The sequence below is a fragment of the Aptenodytes patagonicus genome, chromosome 11 (assembly GCF_965638725.1).
Source record: "Aptenodytes patagonicus chromosome 11, bAptPat1.pri.cur, whole genome shotgun sequence".
In the NCBI taxonomy this organism is placed as follows: Eukaryota; Metazoa; Chordata; class Aves; order Sphenisciformes; family Spheniscidae; genus Aptenodytes; species Aptenodytes patagonicus.
Genome location: NC_134959.1, coordinates 5,612,537 through 5,632,198, shown reverse-complemented (window position 1 = coordinate 5,632,198; position 19,662 = coordinate 5,612,537). Strand labels below are relative to the sequence as shown.

At 42.5% G+C, this 19,662-nt stretch overlaps 1 protein-coding gene across 2 annotated transcripts in view; it reads left to right on the top strand.

Annotated features, from left to right (window-relative positions):
• The window catches only part of GAN (gigaxonin), a 42,807-nt gene extending 27,857 nt beyond the window's left edge, over nt 1-14,950 (top strand). For both annotated transcript variants that reach the window (XM_076349062.1, XM_076349063.1), the window contains exon 11: nt 442-14,950. In XM_076349062.1, coding sequence (XP_076205177.1) covers nt 442-623 — 182 coding nt within the window. In that variant the 3' untranslated portion in view covers nt 624-14,950. The remainder of the gene's footprint in view (nt 1-441) is intronic.
• Nucleotides 14,951-19,662: the final 4,712 nt, after the last annotated feature.

The following is a 19,662-nucleotide window of genomic DNA, read 5'->3' as shown; positions in this document are numbered from 1 at the left end:
GCGGTAAGCAGGTGGTTCTGCGTTTTGGGGACACCGTCCAGTGGTTCATATGGATGTGATAGTGGCTCTTGGCTCTGAATCCCAGCCGAATAAATGTGTACTAACACACACATTCAATACTCGGCTTTCAGCATCTGGCCACATACTGTAAAAAATATTTGGAAGACTACAGGCTTTCATGGCCATATGTACATATATGACTGTGTAACAGGGCTTTCTACAAAATCTGAAAGAGCAAAATTCTGAATGTGGTGGGTTTAAGTAGATAAGAAATGTCATAGTAGTTTCCTTTTGACAATAATTTCAACCATACATCCAGAAATTGATTTGTGTTTCTGTGCGTGTTCTTGTTCACCTATTTGCCTTACTAGAGGTTAAATGTGGTGATAGCTACGGTATGTTTTAAGCTTTTTGTCTTTTTTTGTGCATGTGTGAATACAGGTACAAATTATGACTATGTTAGAGAATTTAAAAGAAGCACGGGAACCTGGCACCGCACTAAACCACTGTTTCCATCGGACCTTCGCCGTACTGGCTGTGCAGCTTTGCGGATCGCAAACTGCAAGCTCTTTCGACTGCAGCTTCAACAAGGATTATTCCGCATTCGTGTACCTTCTCCGTGATCCGTATGCAGACAGTGGAGGAGACTGGAAGAATTCTGCGCAGTCCACCGTAATATAGCTCTATATAATGGAAAAGCTGAGAAATTACAGCTGAAACTTACACTGTATGCTGTGCTTTGGTATGGTAACTGTTTTTGTTTTAAATGCTTAAAAAGCTTGAGTCTAAGTTCTTGTTTCGGGAACAAATAACTTAAGTATACATTACAAAGAAGAGAGGGGGGAAAAATAAAAGGGGGGATCAAGGAAACACCTTCAGTTGTAACCATTTGGAGTTTAAAACGTGTTATTGAAGGAGGTTTTTTAATGTCTGAAACTGGCGGGAATTGGTATTCCTTTGGTGAAGTTTATTGAAAAGCAAAAAAGATTTAAGATGCGTTTCCCCTGAGGGGAACTGATAAGAATAAATGTGCTATCTTGGACTGGATAGCTATAATACACAGAAGCTATATGATAACCAACCTCCCTGGTATACTGCAAAGACTGTTGTTTGACCGTAATGCCGTAGGAGATGTTGGTTGTTGCACCTTTTATTTCTAGTCCTTCCTCAAAAGTTAAGGTCTGTGCCTAAAAATGGTGGAGGTGTGTACATACGGTTTTTCATTCATTTGCAATGTTTTCATTCCTACAAATATTTTTAATATATTTAAAATGGACTAATCTGAAATGGATACAGTATACTGCAGAGAAGTAAACTGTTTTTTCTATGCTGTCATTCGAATAGCCTGATGAGCTGGGGGTACAGATGGGTGGCGTGTGTTTCTTTGGTGGCTGTTACTTTGAAGTAAAAAGGAAAGTGGTGTTTGGAATGGTTCATGATGATTGCTGCTTTTGGTAAAAGACAACAAAACTTGACAAATTCAAGAAAATAGGTTGTATTCCTTTTTACTTCAGATCGCTTGCAAGCTAAGAATGGTTTTTAAGACTGAGGATTATAGAAAGGTGCATTTTATCTCTGTTAGAACAAAGGTGAAATATGACAAGGAAATATTTGTTTTGCAGAAAACATGATTTTTGGACTGAGTTAAGAAAAATTTGTACAGCAACTTTAAATTGGGATCAAAAGTTGGTTTACTAATGATTTCTGTGCTAAGGTACAGTCTTGGTTACTGCTGTCTGACTTTGAAAGCTGGGTTTTATGGTGTGGTTATACTGAAGAATTTAGTATCCTGCATTTTATTTCTTACTAGGTCTTGTTCGCATCAGTGGCGATATTTAATTGACTTCTGTTCGTAGTCAAGATCAGCTGGTAGAACACTTTTACCTCAATTTTTGATTTCATTATTGTTGTGATGGGTGGGACGTAACCTGTATTTATTTAAAAGGAATAAAATGAGAGAGATGGAAATAGAAATAAGACCTCCTGCCCTTCAGAAAAAGAGACTTTGTATAACCAGTATTATAACTACATACAATACTTTCCACTCTGCAACTTTGTGGACCTCAGACAAGCCAATCTCTGCCCTCAGTTGTGTTAGTGTAAACCTTCGTCATCGTTATTGAATCATCTTAGATGTGCTGAAATACAATCCCAAACTAGTACAAAATAGTTAAATTTCACTAAATATTCCTTGAAGAGACATTCTGAAATTTACTCCTGCTCAGTCCTTCCATAGCACTGATGTGTGGTTGGAATTACTCTGATTCTGAGCAAAGGGGTGGGGGGAAAAAAAACCAGAGGGCAACAGCCAATCCAGTGACCGTTATTTATTTTTTTTATTTTTTACAATGCTGAAGTGCTGCAAAACTTGAACTATATACATCAATTTTCTGACCTATATTAGTTGGTGTATTAAAAAGTTTATATATTTATGCATTGCAGTAAACTTGGTGTGTGTATATATATATATGTCTTTAGATTTTAAATTTATATATAATGCTTTACTACAGAAATGTGAACCACTATTTCCATCCTTGGCTGTCTTGTGAAATAAATCAAGTGCTGTTAGTTTATCTGTAAAACTTCCCTTTTTTGAAAATCTTACATTGTTCAATTTTTTTTCCTTAGACAAAGTGCCAAGATCCCATATTCAAAAGTGATGAATGTTCCTAAGTATCTAGTTCACTTTTGAGTTCAGTTTTCTAAGCCACTTAGAAAACTTTCAAAAATGTTATTCAGAATATTGCAGGCTGCTATCTCTTGAGTCCCTGTAGCTTCCCAATACACTTGAGGGCATTCAGCATCCGGAAAACCTAAGTAAAAAATGCACATAATAAATCCAAATCATATATACTCTAGCAGTGTTCTGCAGTTAAAGTTATTGAACCAAATGTTTACACTTCAAGTAGGATTAACAGTAGGTATTCTTACTTTTTTTTTCCCCCCAAACATAAACAAATCTGCTAGTAATTGGGGTGTGTTGCGAATGCACTTGGTGAGATTTGACCAAGAAGTTTAAGCCTCTTCACCTGAAACAGTTACTAACTTAATTTCTTAGCACGTGTGTACTCCTGTTGCTTTCTGTGCAGTTGGCGGCCAGGGACCAAGTCTCTAGAGACATTGTCTCCTGGAGTTTCGGGCGCATGCTCAAGCTGAAGATTTAAGCACTCCTGAGATCTCAAAGCCGGCTTCCTTGGCCTTGCTTCAAGGGGATGGGGACCATTTTCCATCTGCATTGTCTGTGGGGCTGATCCAGGAGATGTTCTAGCCTCTGTGTGTGCGTAGGCGGGAAGGGATGCATCTTTCGGGGTCTGACTTGTATGTGTCTGTCTGTCCAGTTCTGATCTGCAAGCCCGGTGATGAGTGCATCTCTTGGGATGTGCAATAACCGGGTTCGATTGCCTCCCGATTTGGAGGAAAGCTTTGAAGCCAAGGCTCTCCTTTCTCCAGGGAGAGCCTGATCGTACAGGTGATGGTGTATGAGAGAGGGATAGCTGACCTCTGACTTTTCTTGGGGAAATAGGTGGTTGACCTCAGTAGAGGAGGGAGGCTTTGATACCAGAGGTGCTGAGTGGAGGGAGGTCACCAGTTTCCTGAGCATGTTGAACATGCGAACAGCTATAGATTGAACTGGGTTCACTGGTACATGCCACCACCCCAGCTGTCCCTGCTTTCCTGGCGGCGGTGTACCCCTGCACATGATGGCTGAACTACACGGGAAGCAATTTGTGAATTTTCTCAGTTTGCAGTCTAGGGGTTTTAGGTGGTTCGGCAGTTTAGAAACTTGTTTAAGTTGTCTTTGCTTGGCACAGTAGCCTTAATTCCTTCCACCTTGTGAATTGGCACTCAAATACAGCCAGTTCCCCCACAGGTGATGTTCTGAATTATTTTCTCAGCCAGCTGTCTGTGCAGTCTGCTGGCTTCCAAACATCAGGTTTTTAGGCACCTTCCTTACTGATTTACCAAACTGGGTGCCTCACTGGGGTTGTGAGTTCATCACAGCATTGAAATGCTGATGTTTTGAGACCAACGTCTGTATCGCTGAAGGGTGCTGCCGACTTGGTGCCCACCACGCCTTGGATTGGGGCTGGGTCCTTGGGTGCAGGTCTCAGGTGGCTGCATCTTGAGTCAAGGTCAGCACAATCCCAAACGAGGACTGGCTGGGTCGCGTTGCAGGCTTGAGTGACTTGATTTGGGCCTCTGCATCCTTTCCTTCCCCTGCTGTAGAACTGGACAAACCCCGGCCATTGTAATCAGAAAATCACCACGTATGGGGTAGGGGTTGTGGAAGATGAGAGTAGCGGTGGCTTTTTTCTCCCCTCACTCCACCTCTTACCACAATTCCACCACCCCCAGCCCCAAAGTTTCCTCTTCCTTTTTCCATGCCATAGGTTGTTTTTGGAAAAACTCTGGAATTGCTAATTTAAGGGTAAAATCAAAACTTTGAGTGTACAAGTGGGGAAAAAAGAGATAATACCGTAAGTATACAACGGTGTCCTCTGCGCTTATTTTACACGTGTAGTCTTGTGGCTGCTCTGCACAGCAGAAGGAGTGATTACAGAAGCAAAGGTATAAAGTGCTGTTGCTCTCATAAAATAAATCTCTTGGGTTTCTTAGGGAGGCACACACCTGGCCTGGTCTCCGTTCCTTACCTGGCCTTGTGAGATGCTCGTGTTCCTAAAGAGTCAGTGTTGGATTTCAAATTCTCATCCTTTCTGTTTTTATAACCTGAAAAAGAGGCATCCTGAAGAGTCTTCTGTTTTGTTACACCACAGCAAGGTCTGCCTGTCCTCAAGTATTTTATCAGCTATTCCTTAAGTTTTAGTTATTGTGAAAATGCTGTATCAACTCAGCTGTTCCTGGTCAAGTGACTCCGTAGCTTTGAGGGTACCTCATCTTTAAATTGAAAGCAAATTAATATGAGATTACATAAAAGGATAGCGGTGAATCTGAAAACAAAGGCAAATTTCCAAAATCAGGTCACTAATAACTGTGGGCAGGCTGTATCCCTTTTGCTTTTGACTGCACAAAACTTGCATGTGACACAGCCTGCCTTCTGAAGCAGAGTTCTTGCTGAAAATAGGATTTTTTTCATCAAAGCTACTGAAGTGCCTGGCTTGCTTTATAAACTCCCCTTCCAGAAAACACCAGGCAGCTTAATTTCTTTTTTGCAATGTTTCTTGTGCCTGCATGGCTTGGTAAATGCACAAGTACAGAAGTGAGGGGTTTACAGAGCATTTTTCCCTGTTTTAACTGCAGTTTCTCTGGTTGGTTCCATAAATACTGTGGCCGTACAGCCTGCATGGGTTTTGGTAATGCGCATGTGCCATGCAAAGTGCAGGATGCAATAACAAATGCAAGTTGTTACAAGTGCCAAACTTTTGGTTTCCTCTGTATATAACAATAATTCAACTGTTCTATTAAAATACAGAGATGCTTAAAATTCACTGTGTTCCAAAAAAGAGCAGTGGTTCTTTTTTTTTTTTTTTTTAAATGAATGCTATTTAAAACACTGTAAATCTTTACTTTTTTTTTTAAACTGTTCTGCAGGTTTGTGTTACTCTTCACAGCTGCCTTGAGACATCACTCCATGTGATGCATATGGACACTTTGCTCTTTATTAGAGCAGTAGTGCCATGCAAGTATATAATAAATGGCAGCTGACAACAGGTTTTAGTATTTAAAGTTATAAATATTTAAATAAAGTGCAATTTGCTTGAATTAATCTTATCTGCAGAAGGAAAGCTGTGTCTCAGGAGGTGTGACTACACCCAGAGACACAGGCATACTGAAGATTGTAGCTAAGTTATGTTTTGGTGCCACTCACAGCGATGCTTTCCAAGGAGTTACATTTAATTTGGGGTATGGATCCTTTCTGCCTCTAATGTTAGCATCAAGGTTTTGGGGGTTGTGTTCTCTTAACTCTTTGGAGTACTTAAACAGCTTGGGTGGGAGGGGTGCTAATTATATATATGTTTGTTTTGCAGTTAGAAGCTACTATTTCCATCTTAACTTGGAGTATTTCCTTTTACCGTTAAGGAATGAGTACAGGCTTGCATTTCAGTCGTCAGTGCTGTAGCCTTTTGACATTTGCCATTTGCTGTTGCTCTTCGTTGTTTGTTATTGGAGTTGAGAGCTGCGTCAGTAGGGTCTGTGTTTCCGTGGCACACTACTTGTGAAAGAAAAGTAGGGAGATCTGTCTGATCGCTTAAGTTTGGGAAGGTGAGCCAGTAAAAGCTGACTTGGAGATATCGCTGTAAAGCCAGTAAGATTTGGGTGAAGCATTGCTCATTTTCTATAGGGGTCACATCTGTGTGCTCTGAAGTTTTATTGATAGGTTGGGCACCTGCTCTCCAGCATCCCTATGGTTTTTGGTTTGTTTTTTTTTTCCTGGGAAATCCCTTACTGTAGGAAGGATTGCAGCCAGGCTGTAAGGTAACATCTCTGATCAGCCATGCCCTGCGTGACTCTGTAATCTAACTGCTGTTGTACTCCAGTAATCAATTCGCTCAAATTTTTTATTGTCAGGTAAGCTAAAAGAATAGACTGAAACCATGTGAAGTGCCTGACTAGATAAATACCTGCTAAAAAGGATTAAGGGTAATGGGAGAATTAAACTATAAACTGCCTCCAGCAGGTGATTATGCGGTAAACTTGTTGGTGATACAAAATCTTAAAGATATTTTAAAAAATGGCTTGTTCTAGGTAGCTGCTTATTAGTTATAAAAATAATTAAAAAACATAAAGGATTTGTGTAGAATAATATTTGAAGGTTATTTGAAATAATCTATTGAAATATCTTGAAAAGCGAGCTGGAAGGTTCGAACTTTTCATTGTAAAAGGCTAAATCTTGTTGCCCAGTATTTTTGCAGGGTTTCATGTGAATAATGAACACCTGCCAGAGCGCATCAGTAAACATGCTCAATGCCGTTGCCTACCTATGCCCTTGAATTTTCATAATGAGATGAGACTATACTGAGCCCTTGTAAAAGCTGATGGATCTGATTACAATAATAGGATAGAAAGAAGCATCCCTGGTGTAAGTAACAACGTTTTACTGATAAACCATGAAAATGCAATTTTTTTTTTTAAATACTAGGTGCTTTTGAATCACCACCTAAGGCCCTTGATTTATTTTTTTTGTTTTTCTTTGCCTTTTCTCCTTCCTTTCTTTTCAGTTAATGCTAAGACATCCTCTGTTTCTGTCAAGGGTAAGTTTCTTTCATCTGTAGTTCTAAACCCAGTCAGAGCCTGAAAGATACCATTTAAGTAGGCTGTACAGTGGGCTGCTTTTACAAGTGTAATTTCTGTGCATTCTGTTAGCATGCTGCAACCTCTACTAATTTCAGAATAGAAAAAAACCTGTGGAACAATATTGCACCTGATGAAAGCAAGAGCCATTTTGCAAAGTCTAAATTTCGGTATGCGATAGGCAGCATGCTACGAAAACCTTATCCCTGGCTGTTCTTGAGATCCTCACCTTAATGATCTCGTGTGCTAAAGCTTCAGCTAGGCAGCATCTGTTTTATTAGTTTACACGTGATAGCAGGAAAGCATTATCGTCCTTGTCGCTTGTTTTGCTATTTTTAGGTCTTAAAAAGCAAAGTCTGCTTAATTACTAGAATAAGTAAAACTACACTGGAGTATCTGGCAAGGTGGTCAAGTTGAACAGAGCTGACATTCTTTAAAGCTCTTGTTAAAGTTTCTTTCTGAAGGGAAGCCCAGGAGTACCCTCTTAAGAAATACTTTCAAACTCTTTCAGAACTAGCCGTAAACTAGTCCAAAAGACTCTTCTGGATTGCTTAGAGAAACCGGGATCTGTTCTAGCTTTTGTTTGCTTGGGGAAACAGCTGCTAAGTCAATTTTAAGCATTTTTTTTTTTTCTCCATGACTTCCAAAACCTAATGATTTGCTGCTTGTAATTGAAACTTTTTTGTATTTAAGGGTCTGAGACTATTTCGCAATGTATGGTGAGTATTCTATTGTATCTTAGTTTGATGTAAACAGCAAGCTGTGTTCTGGTGGGCTCCTAGAAGGTAGCGTTACAGTGTTGAGGGGGTAGGAAAAGTATCAGTAAAACAACAAGATTCTCCTTATACTGCACATGGGCTTGCTGTGTGTGTCTGATGGGGCAAGAGGCCATTTTTGGCACAGAGCTCGTGTAATTGCCACCTCTTTCTGCCCTTGGCGTTTGGGAACGCGGCTGGGATGTTGCCCAGCTGCAGACGTGTCAAGTGCCAGAGAGGACTCGAGGCTGTGGCTGGCTGAGAATTGACCCCCAAAGCCCTGTCAAACCAACAGATGCAGATTCCTGGGCATACCCCATGCATAATGCTGCTTTCTGGTCTCAGTTGCTTTGTCTTTTGCTCCTATTAACAGGATTTTGCTTTCACTCTTGCCCCAAATTTACATCTGAATGCGTTGCTTTTGCCGATGGTCACTAGGAAGAGCTCCTGTGGGTTGGAGGACGTCCACACAACTTGGTCTCTCTGTGCACTGGCTTTTTGCACATCTCTGCATCCTTTAACTCCACCCGGTGTATGTGGGGAGAGTGCTTAATACATGATGAAATGACTTTTCATTAAGCTTGTAAAACTAATGTCAGCAGGTTAGAGATCACCTGAACATCTGTTAGCAATCCTGGGGGTAGAACACGTGTAGCCCACTCCCGTGTATGCATGTTACTTGTGGTTGGAAGTCTGCCGCCTTGTCCGTAGGGAAAAGCCCCTATTCCCAGCTACCTCATTTTTTTTTTCTTTGCACTTTGTCAAATCTTTTTGTTTTGTTTTAAATTGCATTTTGTCCTTCAATAAAAAACTAAAAGCAGACAAGAAGCAGGGCAGAATGATGCCATTGTCCAAGGACAGTTTACTTTAATTTCATTTTAAATGCATGTTTCTGTACAAAAAGACCAAGGTTGACCTGCAGCTGCTGTAAAAAGTAAATAAAAATTTATATTACTTGAAAGTAACTATTATACTTGTAAATGAGAGAAGCAATTGAAAGACTGTCCTGACAATTTTTAAATAGGAAAAAAATCTGTTTAAAAAATAGAAGTCTCTGCTCTTTTAAGGACAGATCAGATAGTTTTCTCTCTGCCTCTACTCTGCACTGTTTTGCCTGTGAACTTGATCCATTATCTCAATAGAGAGATTCACTGATTTTTCTGTAATGTCCAATCCGGATTTTTTTCCATGGAGTTCCCCATTTACTCACCTACAGAGGAAAAACTGTTCAAATAAATACCCACCTTCCATACCTGAGATTGTGTATTTGCCCATTTATTTGGGATCTTCAAGTACGCAGGGGTTTGCTTAGCTTGAAGAATTAAAAAAAAAAAAAAGTGTGTTTTCTTCTGCTTCTAAAGGTGCTATTTTGACATATTTTTGAATTCCTTACACTGTGCTTGACTTCTTGAAGTACCAATGTAAGCTGATAATCAGCTCGTGTTTGTTCTCTGGGGTGGGTTTGTGGGGTTGGTTTTTTTTTTTGAGTATTCAGTCCTTTTTTTTAAAAAACATCCCTTTTCATAAAGACAGCTTCCGAACTGTCAAAGGCCTTAATAATACAAAATGTAATGGGAAAGTGCTGCCTTTTTTCTTTCTTTGTGAAGGCAAAACCAAGAAATGCTTCACAGGGAACATTTTCCTCTAAAATTTTAAGTAGCAGCTCATATTAACTTTGAATTAAATGTAGCAAACGTTTTACTGGCCATGCACAAATAGTAGGGGTAAAACAAGGAGCTATTCATGTCTCTGCAGACTGTACCAATTAGCTGCTAATTCCAGAGCCTTCTATTGGCATCATGGTGGCCATTCCATAAATATTAATCTTCTTGGGCTCGGTCCCAGGACCTGGCTGTGTGTTGTTCCCTGCGTGTCTGGGACGCGCTGACCTACCTGGCTGTCAGAGCATCTGGATGTTGGGCCAGGTATGGGTTTTGCCTCAGACCTCATCTGTTCAGCCCTTGTTTCAGAGGCACGCGCGTCGCTGGCAAGGTCTGTTCACGGAGGGTTTAGCCACCCCATACCGCGGGTGGTCGGGAGGCAGAAGGAGGGAAGCTACCGACTGCTGCCATCGCTAGAGTGACGTCAGCTTGGTAGATCTGAGGAGAAGGCTCCTGTAGATGCAAGCCGTGGAGTAGAGAGCTGAATTTGAGTCCTGTGTAGGAACTTTGTCATCCTTATTGTGCTGTCTTTTTGTTTTTGTTTAATCTGTATCATCAGTTCAGTTTAGCAATGTTAAATTACCAAATCCCTAAAAGTTTTTCATTCTGTGGAGGGCCTAAAAAATCGTACTCCTGCCCTGTCTGAAGCAGCAGGAAGGATCAGGGGGTTGATGTTTGAACTTGTCCCATCTCCAGACATCAGGTTACTGCCTTTTGGTAGGCCTCACAGTCCCAGTGGTGTAGCATTTCTCAGTCTCGTTAATCTAAGAGCCCTTTAGGCTTTTGAAAAGAGTCTAGAGACTGCCTTGTTGTTCTCCTACTGCACGTGTTGGGTGCTGCCCTCCGGACCATCCTAACTCATCCGGACTGTCGTTCAGGAACCACGGGCTGGTGGCCTTCATGAGGTGTATCTGCGTTACCTGCAGCACTGTCTGAAAAACAGCCAATAAATGAGGGACGACGGAGAACCCTACTGAGCTTGCAAATCTTTGATCCTCTTATTTTAGGGAAGGCTGAAGAGCAGGCACAGGCCTGGCAATGAATGGTGCTGGAGTCTGAGCCTTGCAGCTGTGCCCTGGCAGCTTGGGTAAGGATGAGTCCACCCTGCCCCTTACATAAGGGTAAGATATAAAGGTTTATGGGCTGAATGTTATAGGAGATCTAATATTTTGCATTTGTTGTATTTAAATCTTGAAAATATTGGAGGCTCTGGAACTATTTCAGCAGGGTGGAACAGCAAGTATTAGCCTAAATAACTGGGAAGCTCCTGGCCACCTGGTTTTCCCCACGATTTTTTTTTTTTTTGAGAAAACAGAAGTGTATAACCGCTTCCCAGTTTGTATGCTTATTGTTTAATAATCTGAAGTGGGAGCCTGACAAGCTGAGATTGTTTTCATTTTGCCTTCAAAAGGAAAAAGCAAAATTTCTTCACATTAGATGCTCTACCTTCAGAGGTTTCCCTCTGTAAACCATGTTTATTGAGTACCATGAATCTTGTAGGAGGGGGCTAAAGAATTGAAATACGTATTATTTGAATGATGACTAATATACTTAGTCTGACTTTGTACTGTACAAGTATTCTATTTTAGCGTAAGAGAATGAAATAACAACTACCTTGATTAATCCAATTATGGTATCTGTGTTCCATGAGCCGAGTAATAGGAGGGTGTTGGAACGTAACGCCACATTGCTGCTGCTCTCGTAAAGGTTCAGTGTTCTGTCAAATCTCAGATCTTGATAATTACCAGGATATTGTAGGAATATATTGCCACTTTTTCTACAAAAAATATGTCAGTGTGGTGTGGTAGAAACACTCACCTGGTCTTGTTTACCATCGCTGGCGTGCAGCTTGACAGCAAGGTTTATTCCCATCACCCAGCTGTCATGCTTTGACTTCTGTATTCAGATGTGTTTACCGTTACAAGCTTTTTATGTGCGTTCGTTTTCTGTGGGTCTTTTTGTGCTTTGTATGGGAATGGAGTTTTTGCTTTTATTTGTTTATGTGCCCACCCCAAAATCTTCCTGCGTTGCTTTAGAAATGAATCCATGAATCGCTTGGGGACAGGCTTTGGAATGCTCTGACCTGAGTATGTTGAGTTACTTCTGTTAAAAACAGGGAAAAATAAGGCATAAATGCTCTTTGGCCTCAATCAAACTATGCAATACAGCGCACCAGAGAGCTGAATTCCTTGTGATACAGAAGGCGCACGGCTCTTGTGTCCTTCCAAATCCAGTCCTTGGTCCAAGGTTAGGAGAACTTGTACTCAATGGCTGCCCAAGAATCTTGCATCCAAATCAACTCTTGTTCACTGATTTTCCTCCTTGCCCCCCGCCTCGCCTGACAGTTTATTAGGTGTTTTAACTCGGAATGACGTGCTGTCAAAGTGTATCCCTCCTGTCAGTCTCGTATTGTCGTCAGTTGGAGCTTGTCTTGTAAACCCGCCAGTGTGGCTTACCTGCTGGAGTAAGTTAGGGGCCACTTCACGACGTTTGCATCTCTCTGCTCTAGAGCATGTCAGGCATTTTGGGTTTGCCGTGCCCCTCCAGGTAGATGTGCTTTTATGTTCCTGTGGTGTTCAGTTGTGGGTCTGGTGCCTACAGTGAAGAATACCTGTGACGTCTCAAATCCAGTCCAAATAAGTTTTCATTTCCATCGCTTGTGCGTGTGCATGTGAGTTTGATTTTGCTGCTTCCGTGGCAATTCAGGGATAAATGCCCACGTGGTCAGGACTGCTGGTGAAGGCTCTTTGTTCTCCTGTTGCTTCGTTTTTCCAGTGAAGTTTGTTCCTTGTGTTCTTCTTCCCCCTGTTAAATACTAATAAAACCGGTACACTGGTTTCCCCTGGTTCTACATCCCGCGAGTAGCTCTTCTCTACCAGTTGATCATGTCTTCTCACCTTTACATGCATTCTTCCGAGTAGTTTGCCTGTATTTGTCGCTTACTTAACCCACCTTGTACCTCATTCTGCTTCTCCCTCCTAACTCCGTTTACTATTTTGTCTTTCTTTAATTCAGGTTAACCTCAATTTATTTCTCTGATTTCAAAAAGGGATTTCAGTGCATAACATAGGAGACAAACAGAAAATCTCTCTGCAGACGTCTGTGTGCTGGGGAGGGAATGAATACACAGGCACAGTGTGAGGGGTTCAGCCTATTCCGTTCCTAACCCCAGGTTTTTCCTAGTGCTAGGCAGAACAAAGTCTGAAGGCGTTTCTTATTTCTTTTGGTAATTGAAAATATTTGGAGATTTTCTTCTTCGGAAGTAGCCACTGCAGATGAGCAGCTGGCATGCGAGAGGGCTGTTATGCTTCCATATTCAGTATTTTTAATTGAGGAGCAAATAATTTATTTTGGGGAAAAATGTAAATTTTTTTGTATTTGTATGTCAAAGTGGCCTTTATAGGAAAAGCACATAAAATATTTAGATTAAAATTGCTTAGTTGTGTAATTTTAGTGGGGATTTTTGTATTGACAGGGTTTCTATGCATTTTTCAAAATATACTTGCTGTTTTGTGTTAGAATTATTGGAAATATTTTTAAAAACGTGTATTACCACATTTTCCATGGTTGATCCCTTTACTATCATTCCTTTTGAATACTACAAAGACTTTAATTAACCCTGTAAATTAATTTTCCCCCACAAATATTTGCATTAAGTCAATATAATGAGTTATAGCATGGGTATGTAGCTTTAAGGGAATAAGCCTAGTAGTGTAGCATGAGTATGGAGAGATCTTCTTGGAGAAGGGCAGTACGCAGTGTTTCAATTGCACTTAAAAGACTAAATTAGCAAATTAAGTTTTTTGCTGTAACTCACTGGGATTTTTTTTTTTAAACTGTTTCCATCCTATAGTGTTTACACGCGAGCATTACTTAAATTTGTACTATTTGTGCAGTATGCAGTTCTCCTTCATTCTGTGGGGATAATACTGATGCTAACAGATATGAAAAGTTTTGGAAAGTGTGTGGTATCCTAATGGATATGACGTGAGGTTGGGGGGGGGAGGAGAGGAAAGTTAGATCCATTAGTGTATTTTTCCATTTAATTATGTACACATTTTCACATTAGCTGAGACTAAAGTAACTGAACTTACAATTGAATCGTAAGTAAAATTAGTGGTTTGGGGGCGGGGGGAAACAAAGAAGGGGTTTGCAGAACTGCAGCAAAAATACCCTTCAGTTGCACTGCAGTGCAATTGCCGTGACTGCCTATGCAAAGTATAACCCGAGCGTGATACATCAGACCCTGCTGTTACTGCTCTGATTTTACTTTCTCTTCTCGAGGTGTTATTGTAAGGCTTGCTAAGTAGAACCTTCCCGGGAATGTTTGTCAACTGATACTTCAGTCTTATCATTTTGTTTGTATTTTAATTTTTGTTCTTGTTTCTGTTCCGTAAGAGATCCCACATGGTTCATAGGTTAGCGTAAGTGCAAGCTTTTAGGCGTAGTGACAAACGAACATTGCATGCTACCATGTATTCTCATAATTGAAGAAAAATGTGCAATTTTAATGGCACTTTGACCTATTGCTGAAACACTGGGTTTTGCAATGGAACAAACTCAACAATTGAAAACGCTCTGTGTCTATATTAGAGGTCTTGAAAGTGAAGAAAAAGGCAGTTACTCCAATTGTACCCACAGATAATTTGGTGTTGATTTTTAAAAAGAGTTTTGTGATCCGTTATTAGAAAAATACACGTTTCTTAGTTTACTTTAGTTGCCATAAATTGCCCAGTGCAGAGTCTGATCCACCTCCATCTGTTTATTTTCACGGAGTAGTTGCACATAAAATCGTAACAGCAGAGCAGGAAGGCCGTTTGGTTACTTACCAGTAACCTCCCTTGCGGAATTGCTTTGTGGCTCACACACGGTATGAAAAGGGACACGAGAATTTTCCTGGATTAAGTAGCACTCGCTTCGTTTACGTGTTCAGTATAATGTTGGGTGACTAAAGGGAGGTTCCCTTTTTAAAGTATTTGACTTGTGCTTTGGGGACTTAGTTGCCACTGTGCAAATTGTGCTGTAATATTGTACCAAGGATCAGTGAAAGTGTTTTATCTTTTTTAATGTTGTTTGTATTTGACCGGGTTTTATAAATGTAAGAAAACAGAGTGTTGTATTTTGATCTGAAATTTGCGTATGGTAAAAGTAACTTTGCTTTATGTATTGGAGGTTTGTTCAGAACTTGAATTATTTTCTAGAAGGGTACAGACCAAAATTAATTGTCTTAAGGTGTTTAATAAACTAACCAAATAAAACATTGATGGTTTGAAAACTTGTTAACTGCTCCTTATGCTTTTTCTTTCTATCTTTAAAAGAAAAGAAGAACGTAGTTCAAGATTTTCTCTCAAGGTCTTATGAAAAATGGAAAAAAAAAAAAGTAGTAGATTTTATAAATATCATCTCCCATGAGTTATCTGTTTTAATTATTAAACATTCCTACATGCCAGAAGTTTAATCAAAAGGGAAAGCCCAACGGAAATAAATGGAGGAGGAAAGGCTAAGGAAATAAGGGGAGGCGGGAGCAGTCCCTCTCCGGCTCCGTCCGGGCAGTAAATGCTTACGGCCGCTGGGCCATGGGTGTTGGTGACGGCCGCTCCAGGAGAAATGGGAGTGGGAAGGAGCTTCTGCTCACCTGTAAAAGCTCTCACAGCTGTTTGAAGGTCTCCGTTCTCCCCTGCAGTCACCTTCACTCATCCTCTTCACAAATACTGCTGCTTTCATGTGACCTTTAAAAGCAGAGGAGAAAAATATGTGAAGCATAACTGCTCCCAAGGGCGGGTACAAACAGCTCATTCCAGGGCTGCCAGATATTTGGCGACCCTCAGTTGCGCCACGGCGTGCATGCGTAACCTCTTCAAGTTCAGAGATCTGGACTTTTTTAAGATGTCAAGCAGCTGCAACTCAAATTAAGCAATATGCTTCCTTCGTGCTGCACTTCTCCCTTTACTGATGTACTGGCCATTGCTTCTGCTAGTGCTGCCTCCGCTGAGACAGAAGAGCCAGAGCAAGGGCTTTTGACTGTTAATGGAAGGGATGCCATCGTCTGTGACTGTAGGTGGGAGTGCGACGACAGCAATAAACTCAGCCGCTGCAGTAGTCCTATACCTTTTGATCTTCAGGAAAACACATGATTTCACCCAGAGCTCTGTCATACCTTTTCTTAAATAAAAGGACATTGAGGCAAGGCTGAATGTGAGGTAGGAGTCAAGGAAAAGCTGAGGTTTGGGGTAGCTTGGGCAAGGGGAGTGAAGGGGGAAGGCAGTGCCTACAGCTTCAGAGTGCAAAACTGGGTGCTGTAAACACATATTCTGAAAGAGACAGCGGGTATTAGGACAGAAAGGTGGATATTTGCTCAATAAAAACCTTTTCTTGCTTAGTTCAACAGCCACACCAAGTGAAGCACAGGTCCTGAACTGCCAGCCAGTTTGGTGCAGAGAGCCTGAGGCCTCCAGTGTAAACACGGGCTGATGATAGGGAATCTCGTGTTGATTTACCCTTGTTGCTGGTGTTCCCATGGTTATGGCTGTGTAGATGGGCTCTGCCATATCTCCCCTGTCTTACTGAGTCTTGGAAACAAAGACAGGAGGGTGAACTTGGATTTATCTTTATTCCACAGCCTGGAATCCTAACAGAAAGGGAAGAGGGCTGCTGCCTGGTTTCCTTTACCTTTTATGCACAGAGGAGATATAACTTGAAGTTTCCATTTCTTCCTCTCTTTACCCCCTCAATTTTTTTCTAAAATGCCACAGAAGAAATCCAGAAACGGTTCCTTAGACAGGATTTTCAGGCAAGGGTCTCAACGCCTGGGAGCAAGGCTTCCCTCTGCCTCCTTAATTGCAGGGTACTTGCCAAGAAGGCTACGTACTGAGTTTACGCAACAGGACTTGTGACTCTCGTGAAGTCTGTGCCACAGGGAATCACAGCTGTCCGCGAGCTTCTACCCCAACCTGAAAGAAGAGTGTCCCACCAGCTTTCTCCTGGCAGGAATGTGCTAGGAGGGGCGATGCAGTTGGCAAAGGCTCCCTGCAGGTCAGAGCTGCTGTGGAGGTGTCTGGGTGTATGAGCAGCCGTGGCTTTGCTGAGCCAGGCTCTTTCCAGGGCCGGTGCCTCCTTGGTAAGAGGTGGCATCTGTGTCCTTTGCAGAGCCTGGGACTCGGAGCAGGCTTTCACCAGGCTGAGTTTTCCAGGTGAAGAAGAGAAAGGAGGTGATGTGGAAAGGACGAGAAGCTTTGCAGAGCAGGTAACTGGCTCCTGGCCTCCAGAATCTCAAATCAAGCAGCGAGCCCCGCTTTTCGCTAAGTTCTGTGTTGCTAAGTCAGCCCTTTGGCACAATGATCACTGGAAACAGTAAAATTAACTGAAGAATTAATTGCTCTTCAGAATTCAATACAACCCTTTACTTTTTGTCTGGAAGTTGCTGTAAAGTCAGGGTCAAAAATTAATGCAGAGTCCCCAGGGTCCTGGGAAAGGTGCACGCCGTTTGAGATGAATGTTGTTGCCACTCAACAGATTTTGACTGCTGCTCCAGGTGAAGCCAACGGCAGCAGGATCAGACCTGTTGTTTTTGCTTTTTCTCCAGTGTATTTGGATGCGCACAGGCCAAGCTCTGTCACGTGTGGCCTCTAAGGAATCGTGAACCCCAACACCGTGGGCTGGGCTGAAGGAGTTGGCTAATGGAGAATTTACGGTAAGAGCAAAATGTATTTTTAACCACCAGGATATGCTTATCGTCAGGAAAGGGCAAGCAGCACTCCTATCTCTCCAGGGAAGGGGAAGTGTTGAGCGTGACTTTAGTTTTGTCCAACTCCTTTCCAAACTCTGAAAGGTTTTTTTTCTTGCCGAGACATGTCGTCGGATTAAATCAGGGAGTTAAATAGACATCAATCCTGGGTCACAGGTGAAAAATATTAAATGCCAGGCATGCAGTGTTTTTCCATTGCATGTGATGTACGTTCAGGAAAGACCTTTGGAAAGAGTGCTTTGAAACGAGTCTGATTTGCTTTTTTAAATATACTAAGAGCCTGTCCAGAAGCTTTTAATTTTTCAGGGCAACTTTGATGTTTTCTGTCTTGAAGAGGAAAGCAGATTCCCCTTGCAGTCTTCTACCCCACCCTGCTGCCTCTGGAACAAGCAGCGCATCAGGTGCCTGCGATCGTGGGCTGCTTTTTGGCTTGGGTGCTTTGCTCAGAAAGGGGCTGGATACGTCCCCTCGCTTGCTGCGGTGCCTGTTTGAACTCCGCCACCCCGGGAGAGCGGCCGCTGGGTGCAGGCGGCTCTTCTCGGCTCCCTCCCTCCCTGCACCCAGGGACGCCCGCCCTCGGCTTGGGACAGGAGCGCAGGGTTCACCTTACCGGCAGCGGGGCCCTGACATTTTCCATAGCCTGCTCTGCTCTCCCGTTCCTTAATCCTGCCCCGGGACTAGAAAAGCCTTTAAATGAGACACATTGCAATTTGCTTGCAGGACAGAAGATAATGATGCCTTTCAGGGCACCTAGGCAGGAGGGGTTTTGCTGATCCCTGTAAGTACCCGCTTGCCTGTTTTAGTCAGTGGTAGGAGTCACAAAGAAAAGAAGCGCTTTGAAATGCTAAAAGCTGCCTGACCAAAGAGACAGGCTGAGGGTGTTACCACGGTGCCTCGTACCATTCCCACGTGCAAGCAGCGCTGCTGCCCACCTCCTCAAAACCAGTTTCCCTGTCCTCCCGCGGGCATCCTCATCAGCTGCAAGACCTCCCTCTTCCCCACCTCTCCAGGCTCCCTCCTGCTCTTCCCCAGTGCCCCCTTCTCTAAGGATGGTTGAGTCCTTAATGCTCCTGCACACATTCTTTTTTGCAGTCTCAGATTTAAAAGCTGTAGCCCATACACTGAAATAATTGCACAGTGCTGTAGCACTGGCTGCAGTCTCGGCACGATGAGACGGCCGGGCAGCGGGTTAGGTGTGACCCCGTGGCCTGCCATCAATGCCCACTTACAGTTCACCTTGGGTTTTCTTTCATCGCTGGATGCGGTGACCTCGCAGGGATGGGGAGGGCTGGGCTGTGCTGCTCCTCCTGACAGAGTGGCTGAGTGGGTTTGTCCTAGATTTCTTCTCCTTGACATGCTTGTGTCCGAGGGCGAGTCACCCCGGGTGCTGGGGAGAGGGAGACGCTCCCCGCTGGGGACTGCTCGGTCTGAGATCCGAATGCCTCCTTGGGAAGGGCCTATCTGTTCCCATCAGCTGCCCGGGGAGCCGAGGGCAATGCTGTCCTCTGTGAAGGGCTTGGACATCAGGTGAGGTGATTCTTTGCTTCTTGCTATCTGTGCTTCAGCAAGTTTCGCTGATTTGCAATTAAATCTTCTTTCAAGTTGGTTTTAATTGCCCTCTCAGTTCCCCATACTACAGAGTAATGCTGAAGAATCCATTTTCGGCCTTTCAATTCATCGTCTCCTCATTTCAGCTGCGTCTGCGCTGTTCTCCTTGCTGTTGTAGTGTGAAATATTCAGGGAGAAATGTGAAATTCCCTCATCTGAAAGTCACGTACCACATCTTAGAGCTTGCCATGAGGCACGGGAACATTCCTGGCTCTACCTGCTTTGAAGAGCAAAGGAAAGCTGCAAGCACCATGTTGTCCTTGTCTGGTCTTGGCAGATGCTTTGGAGACCAGCCCATTTTCATGGAAATTAGGTTGTTACTATTAGTTTATTTTTTGTCAGGACCTGAGTGATTCCTCAATCACTTTTCCATTTTCATAAAGCCGTTTGTGAATCACACACACGTAAAATGAAGATGTTGTTAGCAAATGCTGCTTCCCTTTGATGTACGATAATCTAGCCTTCTTGGTTTTGTAACTGCTCCCTGGAATTTTCCATCTTATTATGAGTATTTCAATGAAAGTTGGAAAAGAACCCCCCCACACTACCTTGTACTTGTTTAAAGAGAACAGGAAGGTTGTGCAAGCTAAAACGAAAACAAAACTGGTTTGCAGCTGAATGATTGTGTAACCCACATGTTAAG